At 38.6% G+C, this 26,277-nt stretch overlaps 1 protein-coding gene across 4 annotated transcripts in view; it reads right to left on the bottom strand.

The window, feature by feature from the left end:
• The window catches only part of F8 (coagulation factor VIII), a 298,778-nt gene that overhangs the window by 264,955 nt on the left and 7,546 nt on the right, over positions 1 to 26,277 (bottom strand). For all 4 annotated transcript variants that reach the window (XM_077144781.1, XM_077144780.1, XM_077144778.1 and 1 more), the window contains 2 exons: positions 3,311 to 3,432; positions 734 to 856 (listed from right to left, as the gene is read on the bottom strand). In XM_077144781.1, coding sequence (XP_077000896.1) covers positions 734 to 856; positions 3,311 to 3,432 — 245 coding nt within the window. The remainder of the gene's footprint in view (positions 1 to 733; positions 857 to 3,310; positions 3,433 to 26,277) is intronic.

Below are 26,277 nucleotides of genomic sequence, written 5' to 3'. Positions count from 1 at the left end.
TGCGACCCAGGGGAAGCAGAGATCTTTGGAGCTCTAGAAAGATCTTTTCATAGAAGTGAGGAGCTATGGTTGTCTCAAATCAAAATGCCTGTTTTCATTTCTTATATTGCTTAAAGCAGATACCATGAAATGGGTTGGCTTAAACAATGGAAATTTATTAGCTTACAGTTAATAGGATTAAGTCCCATCCTGAATGAGGTGGGTCAAACCCTAGCTAAAGTAGCCTCATCAAAAGGCTCTACTTACAGTAGCTTCAAACCCACAGGAATGGAATACATTAAGAACATGTGTTTTTCTGGGGTCCATATAGCTTCAAACCACCACAATGCCTTGCAAGAAAATTAATTCTTTCACCCTCTCTCAAATAATCAACCCTGGAGTATTCCAAACTTCTTGGACTTCATAAAACAAATGTCTTTGGCAGTTCACTATAGTGACTAGGCCTATCGGTTTGCCCTTTCTATCTAGAACCCCTTCTCTAGAGAGTGCTGAGGGAGCCCATCCTCCTGGCCACTGTCATTTGGAATAGAGGTGGATACCTGAAATGAGTCAAGCAGATCAGATTGCTTCTTTGTATTAATGAAGCTGAGATGTAGAGAGAATAAATGGTGGAGCCCTCAAGTGAATACTCAATTCCTGGTGTGACAGGAATGTGTCATCCTATGATGACAGAAAAACAGGAGGGAATTTCTAGCCCTAAGATGACAGGACAATAGGAGGAAATTTGACTCACCCTCAGAAGCTTTCCAGTAGGATACACCAACAGCATGAAGACTGACAGGATGCGAAGCCATGTTCTTAAGTGTAATGACCACTGTGTCATAAACCTCAGCCTGGATGGTGGGACCCAGTAGACCTGAGAGAATGAGATATCCCCAAAAGGTCACTTTTAATGTGGCACTCTTAAAAACCTATTATTCTGAAAGCAAGAGTCTCAAAGTAACCGTGGACTCTTTTATTATTTTATTATTGATTATTGATAAAAAGTAGCATATGCTTACTGCCAACACCAGCTCAGCCTCATGGTTGTTCTGAGGAAATATTTCTGGCAATTCATTCAATGCATACATTCATTCAATAAATATTGTTCCTACTATATTCTAAGAACTATGCTAGGCACTGGAGATACAGTGGTTAACAGATAACGCATGGAGGTCATATTCTAGAGACATTAAGGAAGTAAACAAATAAACAAGAAATTTTCAGGCTGTTATCAATGTTATAAAAGATGATAGTGACCTAGATAATTATAAGGCAAGAGGAAGGAGACAATTCAAGTATAGTGATCAGGAAGGGCCTCTCTGGGAGGTAGTATTTGACTTACTTTAAAAAGCAGCACTTGAAAAAGAAAAAGATCAGTAGAAGAGCTTTCAAGCAGAAAAAGAAAACAATACAGATGTCCTGAGGCAGGAACAAGTTTGGCATTATTGAATAATATGTGGCTGAAGCAAAGTGAATGAGCAGACGAGTAAGAGAAAATAAACTTAGAGAGGTAGGCAAGGAGCATAACATGGAGGACTTTGTAGGCCATAGGAGTTTGGATGAAAAATTTGGATTTTCAAGAAGCAAGATTTATTTGTGACTTGTTTTGGAGGAAAAGTTAACAGGACTTGCTGATGGATTGGATGTTGAGATAGGGAAAAAAAGAGGATTCAAATATGAACTGTGATTTTGGCTTATGCGACTGGTGGATAGTCATGCCATTTGCAATGAGACAGAAAGTCTAAGGGGCAATCAAGAGCTCTGTCTTCTGAACATACTAAATACAAGATGCCTATAAACAGTTCATCAAATTGGCTGGATTCAGTGGGATGAAAATATGAAATAACTTTAATTTTCTCAGACCACTATTTTTTTTAATTGTGTTGATCTTTTTTATCTCAACTTTCAGTTTCTGCTTCTGGCAGTGTGTTGGTTTAAAGCTATTATGTACCCCAGAAAAGCCATATCCTTTAATCCTCATTCAATATTGCTGGGTGGAAGCTTTTTGATTATCCACGGAGATGTGACCCACCCAATTGTGGGTGGTAACTTTTGATTATATGGTTTCCATGAAGATGCATCTCTTCCCATTTAAGGTGGGGTTGCTTACTGGAGCCCTTTAAGAAGGAAACATTTTGGAAAGAGCCAACAGAGCTTACACAGCCAGAGACCTTTGGAAATGCATAAAGGAAGCACCCCCAGGGAAGCTGCTGAAGAAGCCTGGAGAAAAATCTAGCAGATAATGTGCCCTCCTAACTGAGAGAGAAACCCTGAACTTCATCTACCTTTCTTGAATGAAGGTATCTTTTACTGGATGCCTTAGTTTGGACATTTTCATAGTCTTGCCTTAACGTGGACATTTTCACAGCCTTACAACTGTAAACTTGCAACTTAATAAATTCCCCCTTTTTAAAAGCTGTTCTGTTTCTGGTATATCACATTCCAGCAGCTTGCAAGCTAGAACAGAGTGTAACCCAAATAGACCTTTACTTTTTGGGGTCACTTAGGTCTGGCAGTGTCTTCTTTAAGACAAGTCTAGTCCTGTTACCTTCATTGCCTCACACCTAACAGTGGAAGTGCAGTTAGCTTCCGCTATAGCCCAATGTCTTTTATGTGTCATCAAGGAAAGTTCTACCCAGCCTCTGGGCTTGAAATGCTCTGCAAAGAAATCCTCAGGTATAAACTCTTTCATAAACTGCTAGCCTTACTTTACGTAGGCTATAGGTGAATTATAAGCTAAGGCTTGTAGAAATAATTTTTGACCACTACCTGAGAAAGTCCTGTATAGTTAGGCTCCCATCTTTCTTTAGAATATGAGAATACTTGTCACCTATAGTTATCAGCAACAATTCCAAGACAGAAATGTCTTTTTTATAGTAACCTATTACATGCCTATTTGACATCAAAGTGGAGGTATCAAGTAAGTGTTTGGAGTTCAGGAGAGTAATCTAGACTGAAAACATATATTTGGAAGTTATTAGCTTTAGATGATATTTTGATGCTATGACAAGATCATCTAGGGATTGAAGGTAGAGAGAAAAGGAAAGGAACCTAGGACCAAGCCCTGGAACATTTAGAGGACAAGCAGAGGAGGGGGATTCAGAAAAAAAGATGAAGTAAGTTCAGTCAATATAAAGGAATGAATGCATAGCTCTTAATTCAGAAGTTTCCTCTTATTTCTGCAAGAGAAGATAGTAAGGGAAGGCTGGCCAAAAGAACATTGTCCTTGGCAGCTGCTCGCTTTAACTGCAGCCCCAAGACTGGGGAATCTTCGCTAGGAAATAAGATATCTATTGTCATAATTAACATTCAGTACTGTTTTCTTTACCCATCCAGGGTGGTCTTGGCTTGGCAATGTTGAAAAGGTGATCCGTGAACTCAACAAACACTGTCTTTTTGTACATGACTGAGGTGTTGAATGGAAAAGATCTTGGTACTCTGGGAGGGAATCTGTGAAAAAAAGGAAAAAGTCATTTGTTTTGGTGGATCCTTCTTTTAACCCACTTTGAAAAGCAGATGGAAGTAATGCTTCCATCCCACCCTCCTTGACTGTCAACAAGGAAAATTGAAAGTTGTATATGAATCTCTAACATCCTTCAAACTAAAACACTGTTTTCAGAAGTCAGCTGATAGGTTAGGTGCCATATAATAAGATGAACCATAAAATCAATACCTATATACTGAAGCAGTCAAAAAATATTTTATCAAAGCATAGATAACCACAGCATACTTCAATTTCATCTCTAAAATAGACTAAAACTTTCATCTCAGTGCCTTGAATTCAAATTTTGTCAGTATGTACCTAAAAGTATACTTCTTTTCTTAAGGATACCAGGAATAAACAGAGAAAATTACCTTCCCATGAGGACTTATGCATATTGAGACTACTTGTACCAGGAACCATAATTCACATTTAATCCTCCATTAATGCTTATTCTCATCTTCTCAAATAATCCAAATTACCCAATTATTAGTGGATTGGACTGTAAAGCAGAGTTGAAAGAGAGGGTATCAAAGATGAGATAAGGGACAAAAGAAGAGAAAGAGGTTTGGTGGTAAAAGTTAGCAATATAAACTTGTGAGTCATATATGTATTGATAGGGAATCTGTCAGGATCCCAGCAGGAGATAAATGGCAGCTGATCTGGCAGTGGGAAGAGGGTTTAATGAAGGGGCTATTTACAGAGGGGTGGGCAGGGCTACGGGTCAATTGTGGAAGTGAAAGGTGGGGATATAATTACAATGGCACAATAGGTATAAAAAAGACTGGGGCACATCTTTGGAGGTGAGGATATCAAGGAACAGAGAGGCCTGGATGTCTGATGGGACATCCACTGGGATGCTGACATCACTGAGAATGATGACAGGGTAGGGCATGAACACAACACAGTGATCTAGGAACAAGGGAGGGGATGACTGTGAGATCTGAAGGTGATAGCAACCAGTACTTGAAGAAGATGAAGCAGTGAGTTAAGAGCAGCAATGGGGAACAAGGAGGACATCCACCCCTCCTCCAGGGCCTGAAATGGGTAGTTTCTGGGAGGATGGGCAACTTAGACTGGGTTGCAGGGGAGAGCCAGGGTTGAGTAAAGGCATGAACACTCAGAAAAGAGATTGTGGGTGGGTTGGGATAGGAATGTGTGTGTATGTCTGTGTATGTAGAGGTGGAAGGGAAAGAATTTGCTGGTTATGGAACAATAAACAGTTCTAGAGGTCACAAGTTGAGGTGGAGAACAAGGGGGGTCTCAGGAGATGGAGAACAAGGGGAAGGCTGCATCAAGACCATAGACAAATCAAAGAACAGTATGAGTAGGATGATAGGGTGATATCATCCCTATCTGACAGAAGACTGGGGTACCTTATATCATTGACATCAAGTGACAGATGTAGGGGGGAAAATAAGTTGAATTTGAGGTGCCTATGGAATGTCTAGGTGAAGAGACCTTGAAGGCATCTTATACATATCAGTTAGAAAGCTCAGAGAGAGATTTACATTGGAGCACTTTGATGAGGGACAGAGAAGGTAAGCACAGAGTTTTTGAGCATGAACCATTGAGTTTTTTTCCCAAAAGACACAGTGCTTAAATATGGATCGCGAGGCAATAGCATATACTATAAGAAATCTTGCCTGGGAGTTAATGGAGAAGGGAGCCAGGCAGGGCCACATAATGTCAAGTCCAGGCCTGGCTTACATGTTGGACTGATGACAGAAGGGTGTCTCCTGTCTAAAAATTTTCAACTCTTGGGGTGGGAGGTGGGGGGGTGAAGGTGGGTAGGATTTGTGAGAACAAATGTTTGTGAGAGTCAGAACTGAATTATTTCATCTCTCTCACCGTGGAGTGCTCCAAAAGGCAAAATCTGATGAAGCATGTTAGGATAACAAACATGTGTGCCTAAAAACAGTCACAGAATCCCCAGAAGAGGAAACAGGACAGCACTAAGCATGAAGAGGCCAACAGAATGAGAAAGCCAAGCAGAAATCTGCTGGGTGGGGTTCTCCAGTTGGGCAAAATGTGGGAACAAGGAGAAAACCTCCCCAGCAAGCAGGACGCAGAGGCTTAAGAATTTCAGAGCCAAGTAGGGACTACTACAGCAGGACCTTGTGATTGATTTTGCAGGGAATGGAGGAACATCCAGAGAAGAACCAGGAGCCAGGAATGTGGGGGTGTAAACCCAGGACTTTCATTCCCGCAGATGCCTCTTAAAAATGTGGGCAGCTCACAAGGGAACTGGAGAAATTGCCCCTTGACAAAGTCCAAAGGCCTTTATACTCTGCAGCAGTTGTCTCAGAGAACCAGGGTGCTAAGATGAAGTTCAGAGGTTCAAACCTAAAGGATTGGCAATAGAGGGAAGAGAGACCCTCCAGAATGGCAGGGGGATTACTGGTATCACCACAGCAAACACACACGTTTGGCAACTGGACAGAGTATTTCCGATTTATTCAGTCAGTCACTCAATAAATATTTATAGAGTTCCCAGTATGTGCCAGGCACAATGTTAATTTTGGGCCCAAGATCTGGGAAAGAGAGGCTCAAAACTCTTTGCTCTCTCAGTGAGAAATCTCTACCAAATGAGCTTTAAGAACAGAGGGCGACAGACATGGATGGAAAAACAGACCAGCAACATTAATATTGAGAAGACTTGTACCCTCTTTTCCTGTTCCTCTCTCTCCAGGTCAGTCTCTAGCTGGCTTCTGAAAACACAGCTCTGCCCTGAGAAATGATACCATAGAAGAAGACTGGTACCCTGATGGTAAATGGCTGCAGGGGCTGCATTTGGTTCTGGAAGGTTGCCTCATAATTACCCTCCACCCAGTCAAAACTACAGAGGTGCTATGGTGAATATGCAGTAAATCTCTGGATTTGTCCACATGGAGCTCTGACAAGAGATTTGGGCCAGAGATGTATGTATGAGCTATGTTAGTGAAAAATAAAAATGCATCAGATTGCAGAAAGAGTAAACCCTGTCTCATGCTATTATAGGAACCATGCCAAACACAGAATGCAAAGAATGGATGAAAGTCGAGGGACAGACATAAATATTTTAGACAGCCACTCACAAAGTGCGGCTTTATTAACAATATTGAAGTCAAGGAAAGGTAAAATCCAGAAGGGATCTATGAAATGGTGAGCCTTCACCTAGCAGTTTTGGATTAATTCCCATAAAGTAAAATCTGTTGAAGGCATGAGGATAAACTGACCAACCTACATTCATATTCATACCCTTCATGGAATATAGCATCAAATTTGCTGAAATTTTCATTGTTTTGAGCAGAACTCTCTCAATGAGACTCCCTGAATGGGAGCAGAAAGCTATTGGCTGACTATTCCAATAAGATTTATGGTGGAATGAATAGAGCAGAGGGTACATGCAGGCTACATGAGCAGGTTTTCTGACCCCCATCTTGTTCACCGTTACTTCAGGCCACACCCATGGTCAGATGGGAAATCTCTGTTGACCAGCTGCTGGAAAAGAAAACACACCTGAGCTTGACTTACAGATGGGCCAGCTTGATATGTGGGCGCAAGCCAAAAACTGAGTGCTGTTATCCTACAGCTCCACCTGGGTGGCTTTGCGGGACAGTGGTGAAGGAAAATCCCTCCAATGGGCCAAACCTTAGTCAATGCTGCTGGTTGTCCACTTTGTGTAGAAAGAGAAATGACCCGAGGTTCAACTATAAACAGACTAATAGACAGTAACGCATGCCTTAACTGTCTAGTCATGGGCATAGAAGGAGAAAGACTAGAGGATCAGGGACAAAGATGCCTGGGTTAGGTACACATGAGTGAGTGGCTGTGTGGAAGTGAGCACAGTGTAAGAAGAGGCATGAAAGTAGGTAGGTATATAGACGTGAACACAAAATACAAAGATCTTCGTGTCCACCAGAGAATATCCATGGAAAAAGCATTAAACAACAAAGGCAAAATGACTCCAGCAATTAACATCAGACAGCCTCTATCATTGACCATCCCAGTGCTGGCAAGATATGAACATGAACAAATAGTCTCTTATCTATTAACATTGGTCTTTCTTAACAAGTAATGAGATAATTGCATTTAAAATACTGTGCTTTGTATTGTAGTATCCATCTAGCATTTCTCCTGAGGCACAGTAAATAAGAGTTTGAGTATAAAACTGAATAAATGGAATAAATCTGTTATCTTTTTGTTGTTGCGTAGACAGTCACATATATTTACCAGGAGAAAGATAGAATTTTTTATTCTGCTGATACCATTTTACAGTCTAGATTATTGTGATATTGATTTAACAGGACAAACTGACTCTGGACACATCCTGACAGCCTCTGCCAAGGTTCTGAAATAAACATCTGGGGAAATTCAGTTTTATATTATCTGTTCCTGCAGATGCTTAGGTTCTTATAAGCAAAGGTCAGGGAATATAATAGGTTTTCCGATTGATTTTAGATAAAATGTGAAATAACAGTCCATGTCAAGGACATTGTTGCCAAATATATTTGGCAGGCTTTATATATCAAATCCCAAGGGAAATTCACAAACAAAACCCCCACAAGAGTTAGGAAGGAGCAAAAACTATGAATCCTGGAACATTTTGTCACTTGCTATGCAGGTTATCCTGAAACTGATTCAGGCAAATAAATCACGTGTTTCTGCTGTAATGGAAACTTTTCACTCTAATAGAAAAGGCTGGGGAAGTATATATTGTCCTATATAGACTCATCTCAGACTTAGGATGCACGCTTGGGCAGCGCTGATGCTCTTATGTCCCTTTGAATACAGTCCTACCCTGAACCATGTCCCACTGGATTAGGGCTTGATGCTCTGCCTAGGCTTTGCCTTTCTCTGTCTTAGCATGTAGTTTCTTTATCCTTTGTGTTTGATTCTTTCTTCAGAGGGAAAAAATTGTCTCTGTGTGCTGTTGTTCCTCTGCTCCTCGATCTTGCCCTGGCAAACATTTTAGCCAGAAATTATTGCTAACCACATGTCAACTTGCCTATTTCTGGAGACGTGTGTCTTGTTAGAAATTGGTGGAAACTTAGGACAAAGTGGGTGGAGTAGACTCAGCAGAACCATGGAGACACTGGTGGGCTGCTAGCAATGGAAAAAAGTGGAAAGGTAACAAACTAAGGAGGAGTTGATGAGTGTGGAAAGACACCAGTCTTGGTGTGGTCATGAGATGGGACAAATGAACTAAAGGGAGAAGTTCACCCAATGATAACAGTCACCAAATAATGTTATTAAATAACTAAAAGCCATATAGGTCTATGCCAAGGATAGTACCATGGAGATTTTTAGACACAGATGACAGAGCATATTTAAATATGAACTAATATCACAGGTTAGATTCTTTTGGTAAGCAGACCCTGAGATGCAGATTAGTGTACAGGAAGTTTATTTAGACTATTATCAGACTCAACCCCTGGGGAAGAGCAGGGAAGGGAATGGAAAGGAGTGTGGGTTAGGGAATGGAAGGGAAGGCAGAAAGAGAATCCTGGCTGCAGTACAGACCCAATGACTTCCCTGTCATCATCTGTCCAACCCTATGAGGAGCTCTGAAGCTGGAATAACCCTTCACACATACCATAAATGGAGATCTCTTTCAGCCAACACAACAAGCAAACTCACCACACTTCCCCTGTCTATGTGGGACATGACTCCCAGGGGTGTGGACCTTCCTGGCAACATGGGACAGAAATCCTAGAATGAGCCGGGATGCAGCATCAAGGGATTGAGAAAAACCCTAGAATGAGCTGAGACTCAGCATCAAGGGGTTGAGAAAACTTTCTCGACCAAGAAGGGGAAGAGTGAAATGAGACAAAGTGTCAATGACTGAGAGATTCCAAACAGAGTCGAGAGGTTATCCTGGAGGTTACTCTTACGCATTAAATAGAAATCACCTTGTCAGTCAAGATGTAATGGAAATGCTGGAGGGAACTGCCTGAAAATGTAGAGCTGTGTTCCAGTAGCCATGTTTCTTGAAGATGATTGTATAATGATATAGCTTTCACAATGTGACTGTGTGATTGTGAAAGCCTTGTTTGTATCTGATGCTCCTTTTATCTACCTTATCAACAGACGAGTAAAACATATGGAATAAAAATAAATAATCGGGGGAACAAATGTTAAAATAAATATAGTAGATTGAAATGCTAGTGATCAATGAAAGGGAGTGGTAAGGGGTATAGAAAAAATAGGTGAAACAAAGGCTAAAATATATTGGGTAGATGGAAATACTAGCAGTCAATGAGAGGGAGGGGAAAGGCGTATGGTATGTGTAAGTTTTTTCCTATTTTCTTTTTATTTATCTTTCTGAATTGATGCAAATGCTCTAAGAAATGATCATGGTGATGAATATACAACTATGTGATGATATTGTGAGTTATTGATTATATAACAAGAATGGAATGAACATATGGTAAGAATGTTCGTGTTTGTATGTTGTTATGTTTAAAAAATTTTAAATAAAAAAGTTAATAAGCACACACACAAAAGAAATAAAACACATTGAATATAAAACAGAAAAAAGAAGCCTACTAAGAGTTCATGTTTGTTTAGCTCTTTATGTATTTAGCCTGGTGTTATACAGTCCAAATACTGTGCTCAAAAGTTTCTTGAATTTTTTTCTTCCCCATTTAGTATGGTTATGTTATTATTCCAAATATGTTCAGTTCATTTGTTAGTTTGTATTCAATTTTGGGATTTACCCCATCCTTGTGAATATTCTTATGAGTGTGTAAAACATCACCAGAGTTCCAGAAGTCAGAATTATACAAAAAGGTATATTCAGAAAAGGTCATTCACCACAATTCCCTCTATCCTCTACTCCCCAATCATACCAATGCCCTGTGAGCAACCAATATCACTAGTTTTTTGTTTATCCATCCTGTATTTCCTCTTGCTCAAATAAGTAGGTATAGGTATATTTTCTTATTTATTCTTCTTTCTTTCGCACTTTGTTTTTTTACTTAGCAACAATCTTGGAAATCATTCCACATCAGTTCACAGAGATATTCCTAGTTCCTTTTTACAGCTGCTTCATTCGATGGGCATTTCAGTTCTTTCCAATATCTTGCAATGAATTACCCTGTGCATGTGAATTTTCATATTGTTAGAAGTATACTTTCAGGGTAAATTCATGGAAGTGTGATTGCTGGGGGAATGGGGAGTTATTGCCTAATGAGTACAGAGTTTCTGTTTGAGGTGATGAAAAAGTTTGGGTAATGGATGTTGATGGTAGCACAATATTGTGAATGTAATTGATACCACTGAATTGTAAACTTGGAAAGTTAAATGGGGAATTGTGAGATATATATATAAAACAAAAAATGTTTTTAAAAAGTAAATGCATATATAATTTTGATAGATATTGCCAAATTACCCTCAACAAGGATTGCATGCATTTACATTACCACCAGCAATGTGTGAGCGTGTCTGTTACTCCACGGTCCTGCCATCAGACTACTTTTTAAATTTTTGCCATTAGAATAGGGAGAAATGGTATCTCAGTTTAGTTTTATTTTACAATTTTCTTATGATGAGTGAAGTTGAGCATCTTTTCCTAAGGTTCATTTTTCTTTTTAATGAATTGTCTGTCAATGTATTTTCCCCAATTTTTTTTCTTATTTTTTCTCCCAATTTTAACAATTTTCCATATAATACCAGTAATAGCCACTTATGTGTTATATGTATTGCAAATATTTTTCCAGTTTCTCAACTGCTTCCTTGTTTATTGTCTTTCTTGCCATATAGAAGTACTTTTAAATTGTATGTAGTCAAATTTACATATGGATTTTGAATCTTATTTAGAAAAACTTTAAGTGCCTTCTTTTGTGTTAAAATTTTTTAGTGCACCATTTTTAATTCTTCTATTGATTTTCTACCCATTTTTTTGGTGTTTTTTTTTTCCTTACTGGTTGTTCTAGGGATTACAATATGCACCTATCAGGTTAATAGTTAATTCCAGTAAAGCATAGCAACTTTGCTCCAATATAACTTTATTTCTTCCCCCAACTTTTGTGCTATTATTGTTAGATGTGATATATTTATACATATTATAAACTGAACAGTGTCAAAATCATTGTTTAAACAATCTTAGTATTTCTTGTGAGGCAGAACTGTTACCAATGAAATCTCTCAGTTTTTGTCTGTGAATGTCTATTTCACCTCCATTTTGAAGGATATTTTTACTGGATAAAGTCACTAAAGGAAGAAGAGAGGAACAAAAGAAAATGAGAGGAACAATTCAAATATCTATCTACTGATAAGTCAACAACATATGGTATATCAACTTGGTACAATAAATTATCTAAAATGTCTAAATGGACTATTATTCTGCCATACAAGGAACAAAGTTCTGATATATATATACTATAAGATGGAAAACCTGGCAAACATTATGCTAAGATAAATAAATCAGACTCAAAAGTACAAATATTGTATGATTCCACTTACAATGAAAGGCAAGTTTATAGAGACAGAAACTAGATTAGAGGTTGCCAAGGGCTCAGGAGTGGTGAGTGGAAAGTTATTGTTTATGGGTACAGAGTTTCTGTTTGGGCTGATGAAAAAGTTTTGGAAATAGATAATGGTGAAGGTTGCACAACATTGTGAATGTAATTAATTAGTACTACTGAATTGTACACTTAAAAATTGTTAAAATGGCAAATTTTATGTTATATATATATATATATAACACAATTTTAACAAAAAAAATGTAAAGTAATATCCAATAATTTACTGTCTGCAAAAAATATATTTTAGATTCAAAGCACAAAGAGGCTGAAAGTAAAATAATGGAAAATATATACCATGCAAACAGTAACCAAAAGAGAGCTAAAATAGCCACATTACTATCAGGCAAAATAACTTTATGACAAGAAATATTACTAGAAGAAAAGACAACATTTTATAATGTTAAAAGATTCAATATATCAGGAAGTATATTAATTTTCTATTGTTATATAACATTGCCACAAACTTGGCATTCTAAAACTATTTCCAGACTATTTTCACCTTCCCAAACTAACACTAATACTCATTAGCAAACCCTATTGCTCCCTACCCCCACACTTGGTAACCACTCTTCTTTCTGTCTTCATGAATTTGCTTATTCAATATATTTTTTATAAGAGAAATCATACAATATTTGTCCTTTGTATCTGGTTTCTTTCACTCAACATGATGTCTTCAAGGTCCACCCATATTATAGCATATACCAGCACTTCACTATTTTATATAGCTTAATAATATTCCCTTATATGCATAGACCACATTGTGTTTATCCATCCATTGATGGACACTTCCGTTGCTTCCACCTTTTGGCTATTGTGAATAATGCTGCAATCACCATTGTTCTACAAATATCTGAGTCCCTGCTTTAAATTCTTTGGGGTATATAATTATGAGTGGAATTGCCAGGTTATCTGGCAATTCTATGTTTAACTTTCTGTTTCTCACAGTGGCTACACCATTTTACATTCCCACCACCAACAAAGGAGGTTTTCAATTTCTCCACATCCTTGCCAATGCTTGTCATTTTCACTTTAATAACAGCCACCCTAATGGTTGTGACATGATCTCAACAAGGCACATGGCGGGTGTTTTAATTTCTCAGGCTGCTTAAAGTAGATACCTTGAAATGGGTTGGTTTTAAACAAAGGGAATTTATTAGCTTACAGTTTGAGGCCAAGAGAATGTCCAAATCAAGGCAATAAATTCTTCTCAAAGACTGCCTGCTAGTGATCCTCGGCTCCTCTGCCACATGGCAAGGCTCATGGTGGCATCATTGGTTTCTCTTCCAGGATCTGCTGAGTTCAGCTTCTTGTTTATGAAGGACTCCAGTAAGAGGATTAAGACCCATTCTGACTGAGATGCATCACACCATAACTGAAGTAGTCTCAGCAAAAGGCCCAAGTTACAATGGGTTCATATCCACAAGAGTAGATTACATATAAGAACATGATTTTCAATTGGAGCTAGATGGTGGCTTAGTGAGGTGTGAGATTTAGTTTGTCCTCCAGAGCAGCTAGTAAACAGCCAGGAACAGGACAGAACAACTGCTGGAACCACATCAGTAACCAGACACAGCATATCCCACTCTAGACCAGCTGGACCAGCTGCGAGCCCCCCCAGAACCGTGAGTTCCCCAAGCTGCAGTGGCCAGCGTCCGTCCCCCACAGGCTGCTTCCCATAGGGAAAAGGAAAGAGACTTTACCAGCAGCAGGGATTGAGCACAACCAAACTCCAATTGTGGAATTAATTAACAAATTCTGACTACTAAAAATAGGCACCCAGATCAGCTGAACGTCGAGTAAAAGCTGAAGTTGCTGGTTTTTGCCACAGCACAGAGGAGGCAGGGCTGATGAAAAAGAAAAAAGAAAAAAAAAGAGGTTTTTTTTATCAGATAGCACATAATACTTGAAAGAGTTTGGGCCCTGAAGGAAAGGAGGGGGCAATAGGACCTGGAGATACACAAAGCAACATATCAACATAAGCTCTTGATTGGCAAACCCGAAAAATGGGGGCCCTGCTCTGAAAAGGATTTTTCTTTTTCTTTCCTGTGGCTGTGTTTCTGGCTTGACTACTCTTTCTATACAGCTGCAAGGATTCTTGGGCTCCAACTCCCCAGGCATAGGCAGAATTAAGCTTGTATGAAAGTTTGTCTGCAGCCTGTGCCTTCCCTGGGAGAGGTGTGGACCCCACATCAGGTGGAACCCCTCCCTCAAGGAATTCAGACCCCAGGGCCTGGAAAAGTGAAGCAATTAAAGCCAGCCTACAACCTCTCCTCTTCTCCACCACACCCCCAGCAGGGAGAGTCTGCTGAAGTTAAAGGTAGAGCATCACCTTATGCTGGTGGGACCCACAGGCAGACAAGCACCACATACTGGGCAGGATAGGAAAAACACACAGTCCAAAGGCTTCACAGGAAAGCCTTTCAACCTGCTAGGTTTCACCCTCAGGGAAAACTGACAGAGGTGACTCTTTCATCCTGAGAGGAGGCCAGTTTGGTCTGGGAAAATCTGGCTGGGGTCTATGACACCTAAGTAGACCCTCCTAAGTGGGGGGTGGGGGTGGGGAAGGCACCATACCAGCAGGGCAAGAAACAAGAAAACAAGAACTGAAAAATCCTGATCTGTTAAACAAAACCTAAGTTAGAGGTCTAGAATAAGCTGAACTGAATGTCAAAGAACAGATAGACAACAAAGTCATCCAGCAAGAAAATCCTAGGTAAAAAACTGAAAACGATCTCCAGAATAAACTAATTAAGGTAATTAAATGCTTAGACACCAGCAATAAGTAACGAATCATACTAGGAAAATTGAAGAAATGGCCCAGTCAAAGGAACAAACCAACAATTCAAATGAGATACAGGAGTTGAAACAATTAATTCAGAATGTTTGAACAGACATGGAAAACTTCATCAAAAATCAAATCAATGAATTGAGGGAGGATATAAGGAAGGCAAGGAATGAACAAAAACAAGAAATCAAAAGTCTGAAAAAACAAATCACAACTCACGGGAATGAAAGGCACAGTAGAAGAGATGAAAAAAGAATGGAAACCTACAATGTCAGATTTCAAGAGGCAGAAGATAGGATTAGTGAACTATAGGATGGGACATCTGAAGTCTGACAAGCAAAAGAAAATATAGGGAAAAGCATGGAAAAATATGAGCAAGGACTCAGGGAATTGAATGACAACATGAAGCACGCAAATATATGTATTGTGGGTGTCCCAGAAGGAGAACAGAATGGAAAAGGAGGAGAAAAACTAATGGAGGAAATTATCACTGAAAATTTCCCAACTCTTAAGAAAGACTTAAAATTACAGATCCAAGAAGTGCAGCATGTCCCAAACAGAATAAATCCAAATGGACATATTCCAAGAAACTTACTAATCAGAATGTCAGATGTCAAAGAGAAAGAGAGAATCTTGAAAGCAGCAAGAGAAAAGCAATCCATGACATACAAGGGAAGCCCAATAAGACTAGGCATAGATTTCTCAGCACAAACCACGGAGGCAAAAAGACAATGGGATGATATACTTAAGTTACTAAAAGAGAAAAGCTGCCAACCAAGAATTCTATATCCAGCAAAACTGTCCTTCAAAAATGAGGGGGAAATTAAAACACATTCAGACAAAAAAATCACTGAGAGAATCTGTGACCAAATGACCAGCTTTGCAAGAAATACTAAAGGGAGCACTAGAGACATAGGAAAAGACAGGAGAGAGAGGTGTGGAGAAGAGTGTAGAAATGAAGACTATAAGTAAAGGTAAAAAGGAGAAAAATTAGATATGACATATAAAATCCAAAAGGCAAAATGGTAGAAGAAAGTACTGCCTGTACAGTAATAACACTAAATGTTAATGGGTTAAACTCCCCAATCAAAAGACATGAACTGGCAGAATGGCCCCTTAGGGAGGTTGACAAAAAGAAGGAGAGAGAGGATGCAAATAAATAAAAACAGAAATGGAAGAGAAGACATAACTACTGACTCTGCAGAAATAAAGGAGGCAATGAGAGGATACTATGAACAACTTTATGCTAATAAACTCAACAATGTAGATGAAATGGACAACTTCCTAGAAAGGCATGAACAACCAATATTGACCCAAGAAGAAACAGATGAACTTAACAAACCAATCAGAAGTAAAGAAATTTAATCAGTCATTAAGAAGCTCTCCAAAAAGAAAATTCCAGGACCAGATGGTTTCACATGTGAATTCTACCAAACACTCAAGAATTAGTACCAATCCTGCTCAAATGCTTCAAAAAAATTGAAGAAGAAGGAAGGCTACCTAACTCATTCTATGAAGCCAACATCACCCTAATACCAAAGCCAGACAACATATTACAAGAAAAGAAAATTACAGACCAATCTCTCTAATGAATATAGATGCAAAAATCCTCAATAAAATTCCTGCAAATCGAATCCAGAAGCACAGTAAAAGAATTATACACCATGACCAAGTAGGATTCATCCCAGGTGTGCAAGGATGGATCAACATAGGAAAATCAATTACTGTTATACACCATATCAATAAATCAAAGCACAAAAACCACATGATCATCTCGATTGATGCAGAAAAGGCATTTGACAAAATTCAATATCCTTTTTTTGTTGAAAACACTTCAAAGGATAGGAATAGAAGGGAATTTCTTCAAAATGATAAAGGAAATATATCAAAAACCCACAGCTAACATCATCCTCAATGGGGAAAAACTGAAAACTTTCCCCCTAAGATCAGGAACAAGACAAGGATGTCCACCATCACCATTGTTATTCAACATTGTGTTGGAAGTTCTAGCCAGAATAATTAGACAAGAAAAAAGAAATACAAGGCACCATCACTGGAGAGGAAGAGTAAAACTCTCACTGTTTACACACATGTAGAAAACCCCAAAAAATCCACAGCAAAACTACTAGAGCTAATAAATGAGTACAGCAAAGTGTCAGGTTACAAGATCAACACTCAAAAATCTGTAGTGTTTCTATACACTAGTAATGAACAATCTGAGGGGGAAATCAAGAAAAAAAATCCATTTGCAATTGCAAACAAAAAAATAAAATAATTAGGAATAAATTTAACTAAAGAGACCAAAGACCTATACAAAGAAAACTACAAGAAATTGTTAAAAGAAATCACAGAAGACCTAAACAGATGGAAGGGCATACCATGTTCATGGATTGGAAGACTAAATACAGCTAAGATGTCAATTCCACCTAAATTGATTTACAGATTCAATGTAATACCAGTTAAAATCCCAAATACTTTCCAAAAATAGAAAAAACAATAACTGAATTTATCTGGAAGGGCAGGGTGCCCCGAATAGCTAAAAATAACCTGAGAAAGAAAAATGAAGTTGGAGGTCTCATGCTACCTGATTTTAAGGCATATTATGAAATACAGTGGTTAAAACAACATGGTACTGGCATAAAGATAGATATACTGACCAATGGAATCAATAGTGTTCAGACATAGACCCTCTCATCTATGGACAATTGATTTTTTTTTTGGGAAAAAGTTAAAAAACATTTACTTAATCATGATAATGTAACTGTTCATATCATAGACTTGCAAAAAAATTCAAGAAACTTATTCAAAAAATCTGGATAAATTAGCATGTGACCAATTGTTTGATAGTCTTATGGAAGGACTATCCCAGTTGAATCGTATTGAATATATTTTTTTATTAATTAAAAAAAATTAACACAACATTTAGAAATCATTCCATTCTACATATACAATCAGTAATTCTTAATATCATCACATAGATGTATGATCATCATTTCTTAGTACATTTGCATCGATTTAGAAAAAGAAATAGCAAGACAACAGAAAAAGAAATAAAATGATAACAGAGAGAAAAAATAAAAAAATATATATATATAAAAAACTATAGCTCAGATGCAGCTTCATTCAGTGTTTTAACATAATTACATTACAATTAGGTAGTATTGTGCTGTCCATTTTTGAGTTTTTGTATCCAGTCCTGTTGCACAGTCTGTATCCCTTCAGCTCCAATTACCCATTATCTTACCTTATTTCTAACTCCTGATGGTCTCTGTTACCAATGACATATTCCAAGTTTATTCTCTAATGTCGGTTCACATCAGTGGGACCATACAGTATTTGTCCTTTAGTTTTTGGCTAGTCTCACTCAGCATAAAGTTCTCTAGGTCCATCCATGTTATTACATACTTCATAAGTTTATTCTGTCTTAGAGATGCATAATATTCCATCGTATGTATATACCACAGTTTGTTTAGCCACTCGTCTGTTGATGGACATTTTGGCTGTTTCCATCTCTTTGCAATTGTAAATAATGCTGCTATAAACACTGGTGTGCAAATGTCCATTTGTGTCTTTGCCCTTAAGTCCTTTGAGTAGATACCCAGCAATGGTATTGCTGGGTCGTATGGCAATTCTATATTCAGCTTTTTGAGGAACCGCCAAACTGCCTTCCACAGTGGTTGCACTGTTTGACATTCCCACCAACAGTGGATAAGTGTGCCTCTTTCTCCGCATCCTCTCCAGCACTTGTCATTGTTTGTTTTGTTGATAATGGCCATTCTGGTGGGTGTGAGATGATATCTCATTGTGGTTTTGATTTGCATTTCTGTAATGGCCAGGGACGTTGAGCATCTCTTCATGTGCCTTTTGGCCATTTGTATTTCCTCTTCTGAGAGGTGTCTGTTCAAGTCTTTTCCCCATTTTGTAATTGGGTTGGCTGTCTTTTTGTTGTTGAGTTGAACAATCTCTTTATAAATTCTGGATACTAGACCTTTATCTGATATGTCGTTTCCAAATATTGTCTCCCATTGTGTAGGCTGTCTTTCTACTTTCTTGATGAAGTTCTTTGATGCACAAAAGTGTTTAATTTTGAGGAGCTCCCATTTATTTATTTCTTTCTTCAGTGCTCTTGCTTTAGGTTTACGGTCCAGAAAACTGCCTCCAATTGTAAGATTCATAAGATATCTCCCTACATTTTCCTCTAACTGTTTTATGGTCTTAGACCTAATGTTTAGATCTTTGATCCATTTTGAGTTAACTTTTGTATAGGGTGTGAGATACGGGTCCTCTTTCATTCTTTTGCATATGGATATCCAGTTCTCTAGGCACCATTTATTGAAGAGACTGTTCTGTCCCAGGTGAGTTGGCTTGACTGCCTTATCAAAGATCAAATGTCCATGGATGAGAGGGTCTATATCTGAGCACTCTATTCGATTCCATTGGTCGATATATCTATCTTTATGCCAGTACTATGCTGTTTTGACCACTGTGGCTTCATAATAGGCCTTAAAGTCCGGCAGCGTGAGACCTCCAGCTTCGTTTTTTTTCCTCAAGATACTTTTAGCAATTCGGTGCACCCTGCCATTCCAGATCAATTTGCTTATTGATTTTTCTATTACTGAAAAATAAGTTGTTGGGATTTTGATTGGTATTGCGTTGAATCTGTAAATCAATTTAGGTAGAATTGACATCTTAACTATATTTAGTCTTCCAATCCATGAAAATGGTATGCCCTTCCATCTATTTAGGTCTTCTGTGATTTCTTTTAACAGTTTTTTGTAGTTTTCTTTGTATAGGTCTTTTGTCTCTTTAGTTAAATTTATTCCTAAGTATTTTATTCTTTTAGTTGCAATTGTAAATGGAATTCGTTTCTTGATTTCCCCCTCAGCTTGTTCATTGCTAGTGTATAGAAACACTACAGATTTTTGAATGGTGATCTTGTAACCTGCTACTTTGCTGTACTCATTTATTAGCTCTAGTAGTTTTGTTGTGGATTTTTCCGGGTTTTCGATGTATAGTATCATATCGTCTGCAAACAGTGATAGTTTTACTGTTTTCTTTCCAATTTTGATGCCTTGTATTTCTTTTTCTTTCTAATTGCTCTGGCTAGAACCTCCAACACGATGTTGAATAATAGTGGTGATGGTGGACATCCTTGTCTTGTTCCTGATCTTAGGGGGAAAGTTTTCAATTTTTCCCATTGAGGATGATATTAGCTGTGGGTTTTTCATATATTCCCTCTCTCATTTTAAGGAAGTTCCCTTGTATTCCTATCCTTTGAAGTGTTTTCAACAGGAAAGGATGTTGAATCTTCTCAAATGCCTTCTCTGCATCAATTGAGATGATCATGTAATTTTTCTGCTTTGATTTGTTGATATGGTGTATTACATTAATTGATTTTCTTATGTTGAACCATCCTTGCATACCTGGGATGAATCCTACTTGGTCATGATGTATAATTCTTTTAATGTGTTGCTGGATTTGATTTGCTAGAATTTTGTTGAGGATTTTTGCATCTATATTCATTAGAGAGATTGGTCTGTAGTTTTCTTTTTTTTGTAATATCTTTGCCTGGTTTTGGTATGAGGGTGATGTTGGCTTCATAGAATGAATTAGGTAGCTTTCCTTCCACTTCAATATTTTTGAAGAGTTTGAGCAGAGTTGGTACTAATTCTTTCTGGAATGTTTGTTAGAATTCACATGTCAAGCCGTCTGGTCCTGGACTTTTCTTTTTGGGAAACTTTTGAATGACTGATTCAATTTCTTTACTTGTGATTGGTTTGTTGAGGTCATCTATTTTTTCTTGAGTCAAAGTTGGTTGGTCATGTCTTTTTAGGAACTTGTCCATTTCATCTACATTGTTGTATTTATTAGCATAAAGTTGTTCATAGTATCCTGTTATTACCTCCTTTATTTCTGTGAGGTCAGTGGTTATGTCTCCTCTTCCATTTCTGATCTTATTTATTTGCATCCTCTCTCTTCTTCTTTTTGTCAATCTTGCTAAGGGCCCATCAATCTTGTTGATTTTCTCATAGAACCAACTTCTGGTCTTCTTGATTTTCTCTATTGTTTTCATGTCCTCAATTTCATTTATTTCTGGTCTAATCTTTGTTATTTCTTTCCTTTTGCTTGCTTTGAGGTTAGTTTGCTGTTCTTTCTGCAGTTCTTCCAAGTGGACAGTTAATTCCTGAATTTTTGCCCTTTCTTCTTTTCTGATATAGGCATTTAGGACAATAAATTTCCCTCTTAGCACTGCCTTTGCTGCGTCCCATAGGTTTTGATATATTGTGTTTTCATTTTCATTCGCCTCGAGATATTTACTAATTTCTCTTGTAATTTCTTCCTTGACCCACTGGTTGTTTAAGAGTGTGTTGTTGAGCCTCCACGTATTTGTGAATTTTCTGGCACTCTGCCTATTATTGAGTTCCAACTTCATTCCTTTAAGATCCGAGAAAGTGTTGTGTATGATTTCAATCTTTTTAAATTTGTTGAGACTTGCTTTGTGACCCAGCATATGGTCTATCTTTGAGAATGATCCATGAGCACTTGAGAAAAAGGTGTATCCTGCTGTTGTGGGGTGTAATGTCCTATAAATGTCTGTTAAGTCTAGCTCACTTATTGTAATATTCAAATTCTCTGTTTCTTTATTGATCCTCTGTCTAGATGTTCTGTCCATTGATGAGAGTGGGGAATTGAAGTCTCCAACTATTATGGTAGATGTGCCTATTTCCCTTTTCAGTAATTGCAGTGTATTCCTCATGTATTTTGGGGCATTCTGATTCAGTGCGTAAATATTTATGATTGTTATGTCTTCTTGTTTAATTGTTCCTTTTATTAGTAGATAGTATCCTTCTTTGTCTCTTTTAACTGTTTTACATTTGAAGTCTAATTTGTTGGATATTAGTATAGCTACTCCTGCTCTTTTCTGGTTGTTATTTGCATGAAATATCTTTTCCCAACCTTTCACTTTCAACCTATGTTTATCTTTGGGTCTAAGATGTGTTTCCTGTAGACAGCATATAGAAGGATCCTGTTTTTTAATCCATTCTGCCAGTCTATGTCTTTTGATTGGGGAATTCAGTCCATTAACATTTAGTGTTATTACTGTTTGGGTAGAACTTTCCTCTATCATTTTGCCTTTTGTATTATATATATCATATCTGATTTTCCTTCTTTCTACACTCTTTTCCATACCTCTCTCTTCTGTCTTTTCGTATCTGGCTCTAGTGCTCCCTTTAGTATTTCTTGCAGAGCTGGTCTCTTGGTCACAAATTCTCTCAGTGACTTTTTGTCTGAAAATGTTTTAATTTGCCCCTCATTTTTGAAGGACAATTTTGCTGGATATAGAAGTCTTGGTTGGCAGTTTTTTCTTTTAGTAATTTAAATATATCATCCCACTGTCTTCTTGCTTCCATGGTTTCTGCTGAGAAATCTACACATAGTCTTATTGGGTTTCCCTTGTATGTGATGGATTGTTTTTCTCTTGCTGCTTTCAAGATCCTCTCTTCCTCTTTGACCTCTGACATTCTAACTAGTAAGTGTCTTGGAGAACGCCTATTTGGGTCTATTCTCTTTGGGGTGCGCTGCACTTCTTGGATCTGTAAATTTAGGTCTTTCATAAGATTTGGGAAATTTTCAGTGATAATTTCTTCCATTAGTTTTTCTCCTCCTTTTCCCTTCTCTTCTCCTTCTGGGACACCCACAACATGTATATTTGTGCACTTCATATTATCATTAAATTCCCTGAGCCCCTGCTCAAATTTTTCCATTCTTTCCTTATAGTTTCTGTTTCTTATTGGATTTCAGATGTTCCATCCTCCAGTTCACTAATTCTAACCTCTGTCTCTTGAAATCTACCACTGTAGGTTTCTATTGTTTTTTTCATCTGTTCTACTGTATCTTTCATTCCCATAAGTTCTGTGATTTGTTTTTTCAGACTTTCCATTTCTTCTTTTTGTTCATCCCTTGTCTTCTTCATGTCCTCCCTCAATTTATTGATTTGGTTTTGGATGAGGTTTTCCATTTCTGTTCGTATATTCAGAATTAGTTGTCTCAGCTCCTGTATCTCATTTGAGCTATTGGTTTGTTCCTTTGACTGGGCCATATCTTCAATTTTCCTGGTGTGATTTGTCATTTTTTGCTGGCATTTGGGCATTTAATCAGATTTCCCTGAGTGTTGGACCCAGCAGGTTGAAAGACTTTCCTGTGAAGTCTCTGGGCTCTGTTTTTCTTATCCTGCCCAGTATGTGGTGCTTGTCTGTCTGCGGGTCCCACCAGCAAAAGATGTTGTGGCTCCTTTAACTTTGGAAGACTCTCGCTGCTGGGTGTGTGGTGGAGACAGAGGAAAGGTTGTAGGCTGGTTTTAATGGCTTCAAATTGTGAAGTCCTGGGATCTGAATTCCTTGAGAGAGGGATTCCACCTGAGTTGCGTTTCACCCCTCCCGCGGGGAAGGTTCAGGTGGTAGAGAGCCCTGAAAGCAGCCTGTTTCTGCGTTCAGGGCAGTTGCAACCTGTGTAATCCCAGCGCTGAGCCCAGAGGCAACCAAGCCTCCACAGAAACAGCCACAGAAGGCTGTGTTTTGCCCCCTTTCCTCTTTTGCAGTTAGTCCAATAGGCGACTTCCACCTTGATCAGTTTCGCCTGAGCTGAGGGCCTATTTTTAGTAGTCAGAAGTTGTTCATTAATGCCACTATTGGTGTTAGGTTGGACTCAGTCTCTACCACTGTTGGAAACTCTTTCCTTTCCCTCCAGGAAGCCGCCTGTGGGAGAGGGTTGCCGGCCACCGCGGCTTGGGGAACTGCTGATCCGAGGCTCCCAGCCGGCCCAGGAAGCTGCGTGTGTGAGAAGGGCGTCGGTCGCCGGCCGCCGCGGCTTGGGAAACCGCCGATCCTAGGCTCCCAGCCAGCCCAGGAAGCCGCGTGTGTGGGAGGGGCGCCGGTCGCTGGCCACCATGGCCCAAGGAAGCACGTGCCGCTCGGGCACCTCACCGCAGCGGAGTCTCGTACCGGTCCAGCCGTTCCAGACTGGGGTACACTGTGTGTCCGATCTCTGTCATGGCTCCGGGAGCTGTTCTGTACTGTTTCTAGTTATTTAGTAGTCGTTCTGGAGGAGGAACTAAGACATGCACACCTTACTTCTCCGGAAGTCGACAATTGATCTTTGATAAGGCAGTTAAGCCAACTCACCTGGGACAGAACAGTGTCTTCAATAAATGGTGCCTAGAGAACTGGATATCCACATGCAAAGAATGAAAGAGGATCCATATCTCACACTGTATACAAAAATTAACTCAAAACAGATCAAAGACCTAAACATTAGATCTAAGACCATAAAACTGTTAGAAGAAAATGTAGGGAAATATCTTGTAAATCTTATAATAGGAGGTGGTTTCCTAGACCTTACACTCAAAGCATGAGCATTGACAAAATAAATAAATAAATGGTAACGCCTCAAAATTAAACACTTCTGTGCATCAAAGACTTTGTCAAGAAAGTATAAAGACAGCCTACACACTTGGAGACAATATTTGGAACTGATATATCAGATAAAGTTCCAGTATCCAGAATATATAAAGAGATTGTTCAACTCAACAACAAAAAGACAGACAACCCAGTTACAAAATAGGCAAAAGACTTGAACAGACACTTCTCAGAAGAGGAAATACAAATGGCCAAGGCACATGAAAAGATTCTCGACTTCCCTGGCTATTAGGGAAATGCAAATCAAAACTACAATGAGATATCATGTCACACCCACCAGAATGGCCATTATCAATAAAACAGAAAACAAGTGCTGGAGAGGATGTGGAAAAGGAGGCACACTTATCCACTCTTGGTGGGAATGTGAAATGGTACAACCGCTGTGGAAGGCAGTTTGGCGGTTCCTTAGGAAGCTAAGTATAGAATTGTCACATGATACGGCAATACCATTGCTAGGTATCTACTCAGAGGATATGAGGGCAAGGTCACAAATGGACATCTGCACATCAATGTTTATAGCAACATTATTTACAATTGTCAAGCACTGGAAACAGCCAAAACATCCATAAACACTTGAGGGGCTGAACAAACTGTGGTATATACATATGATGGAATATTATGCAGCTGTAAGACAGAATAAAGTAATGAAGTATGTAACAACAGGGATGGACGTTAGGGATATTACACTGAGTGAGATTAGCCAGAAACAAAAGGAAAAATACTGTATGGTCTCACTGATATGAACTGACATTAGTGAATAAACTTGGAATGTTTCATTGGTAACAGAGACCATCAGGAGATAGAAATAGGGTAAGATATTGGGTAATTGGAGCTGAAGGGATACAGATTGTGCAACAGGACTAATTGTAAAAACTCAGAAATGGATAGCACAATACTACATAACTGTAATACAATTATGTTAAAACACTGAATGAAGCTGAATGTGAGAATGATAGAGGGAGGAGGGCTGGGGACATAAATGAAATCAGAAAGAAAGATAGATGATAATGACTCAGATGGTATAATCTAGGAATGCCTAGAGTGTATAATGATAGTGACTAAATGTACAAATTTTAAAAATGTTTTTGCATGAGGAAGAACAAAGGAATGTCATTACTGCAGGGTGTTGAAAATAGATGGCAATTAATATTTTAAAATTTTAACTTATGTGTGAAACTAAAGCAAAAAACGTTTATTTGGTACAAAATTTATATTTTGACTATTGCATTTCCTAACATAACTTATGTAGACAGCTTAATTAAACACCATAAGTACATGGAACCTTGAGTGGGGCATGAAATTTTGTTGGTTTGTCCAGAGTGATGCCCCGATAAATCCCAGAGTGATATGAACAGTGAATAAAACAGTATTTGCAAAGTCTGTTTGCAAATGGTTAGAAAGGGGGAAAATTCAACTTCCCCAACTTGAATTCTTGATATTCTCACAAGCAGTGTGGACAACCAAAGCTATAGGCTGAGTCACCAGTCTGGGGGTTTGTTCATGTGAAACTTAACCCCACAAAGGATGGGCTAAGCCTACTTAAAATTAGGCCTAAGAGTCACCCCCAGAGAACCTCTTTTGTTGCTCAGGTGTGGCTTCTCTCTCTCCACCCAACACAACAAGCAAACTCACTGCCCTCACCCTCTCTACGTGGGACATAACTCCCAGGGGTGTGGACCTTCCTGTCAACGCGGGACAGAAATCCTAGAATGAGCTGGGACTCAGCATCAAGGGATTGAGAAAACCTTCTTAACCAAAAAGTGGAAGAGTGAAATGAGACAAAATAAAGTGTTAATGGCTGAGAGATTTCAAACAGAGTCAAGAGGTTATCCTGGAGGTTATTCTTACACATTATATAGATATTACCTTTTTAGTTAAGGTGTAATGGAGAAGATGGAGGGAACTGCCTGAAAATTTAGAGCTGTGTTCCAGTAGCCATGTTTCTTGAAGATGATTGCATAATGATATAGCTTTCTCAGTGTGACTGTGTGATGTGAAAACCTTGCATCTGATGCTTCTTTTATCTACCTTATTGACAAACAA

Source organism: Tamandua tetradactyla, chromosome X (assembly GCF_023851605.1).
Source record: "Tamandua tetradactyla isolate mTamTet1 chromosome X, mTamTet1.pri, whole genome shotgun sequence".
Lineage (NCBI taxonomy): Eukaryota > Metazoa > Chordata > Mammalia > Pilosa > Myrmecophagidae > Tamandua > Tamandua tetradactyla.
This window is presented reverse-complemented; position numbering and strand designations above follow the sequence as displayed.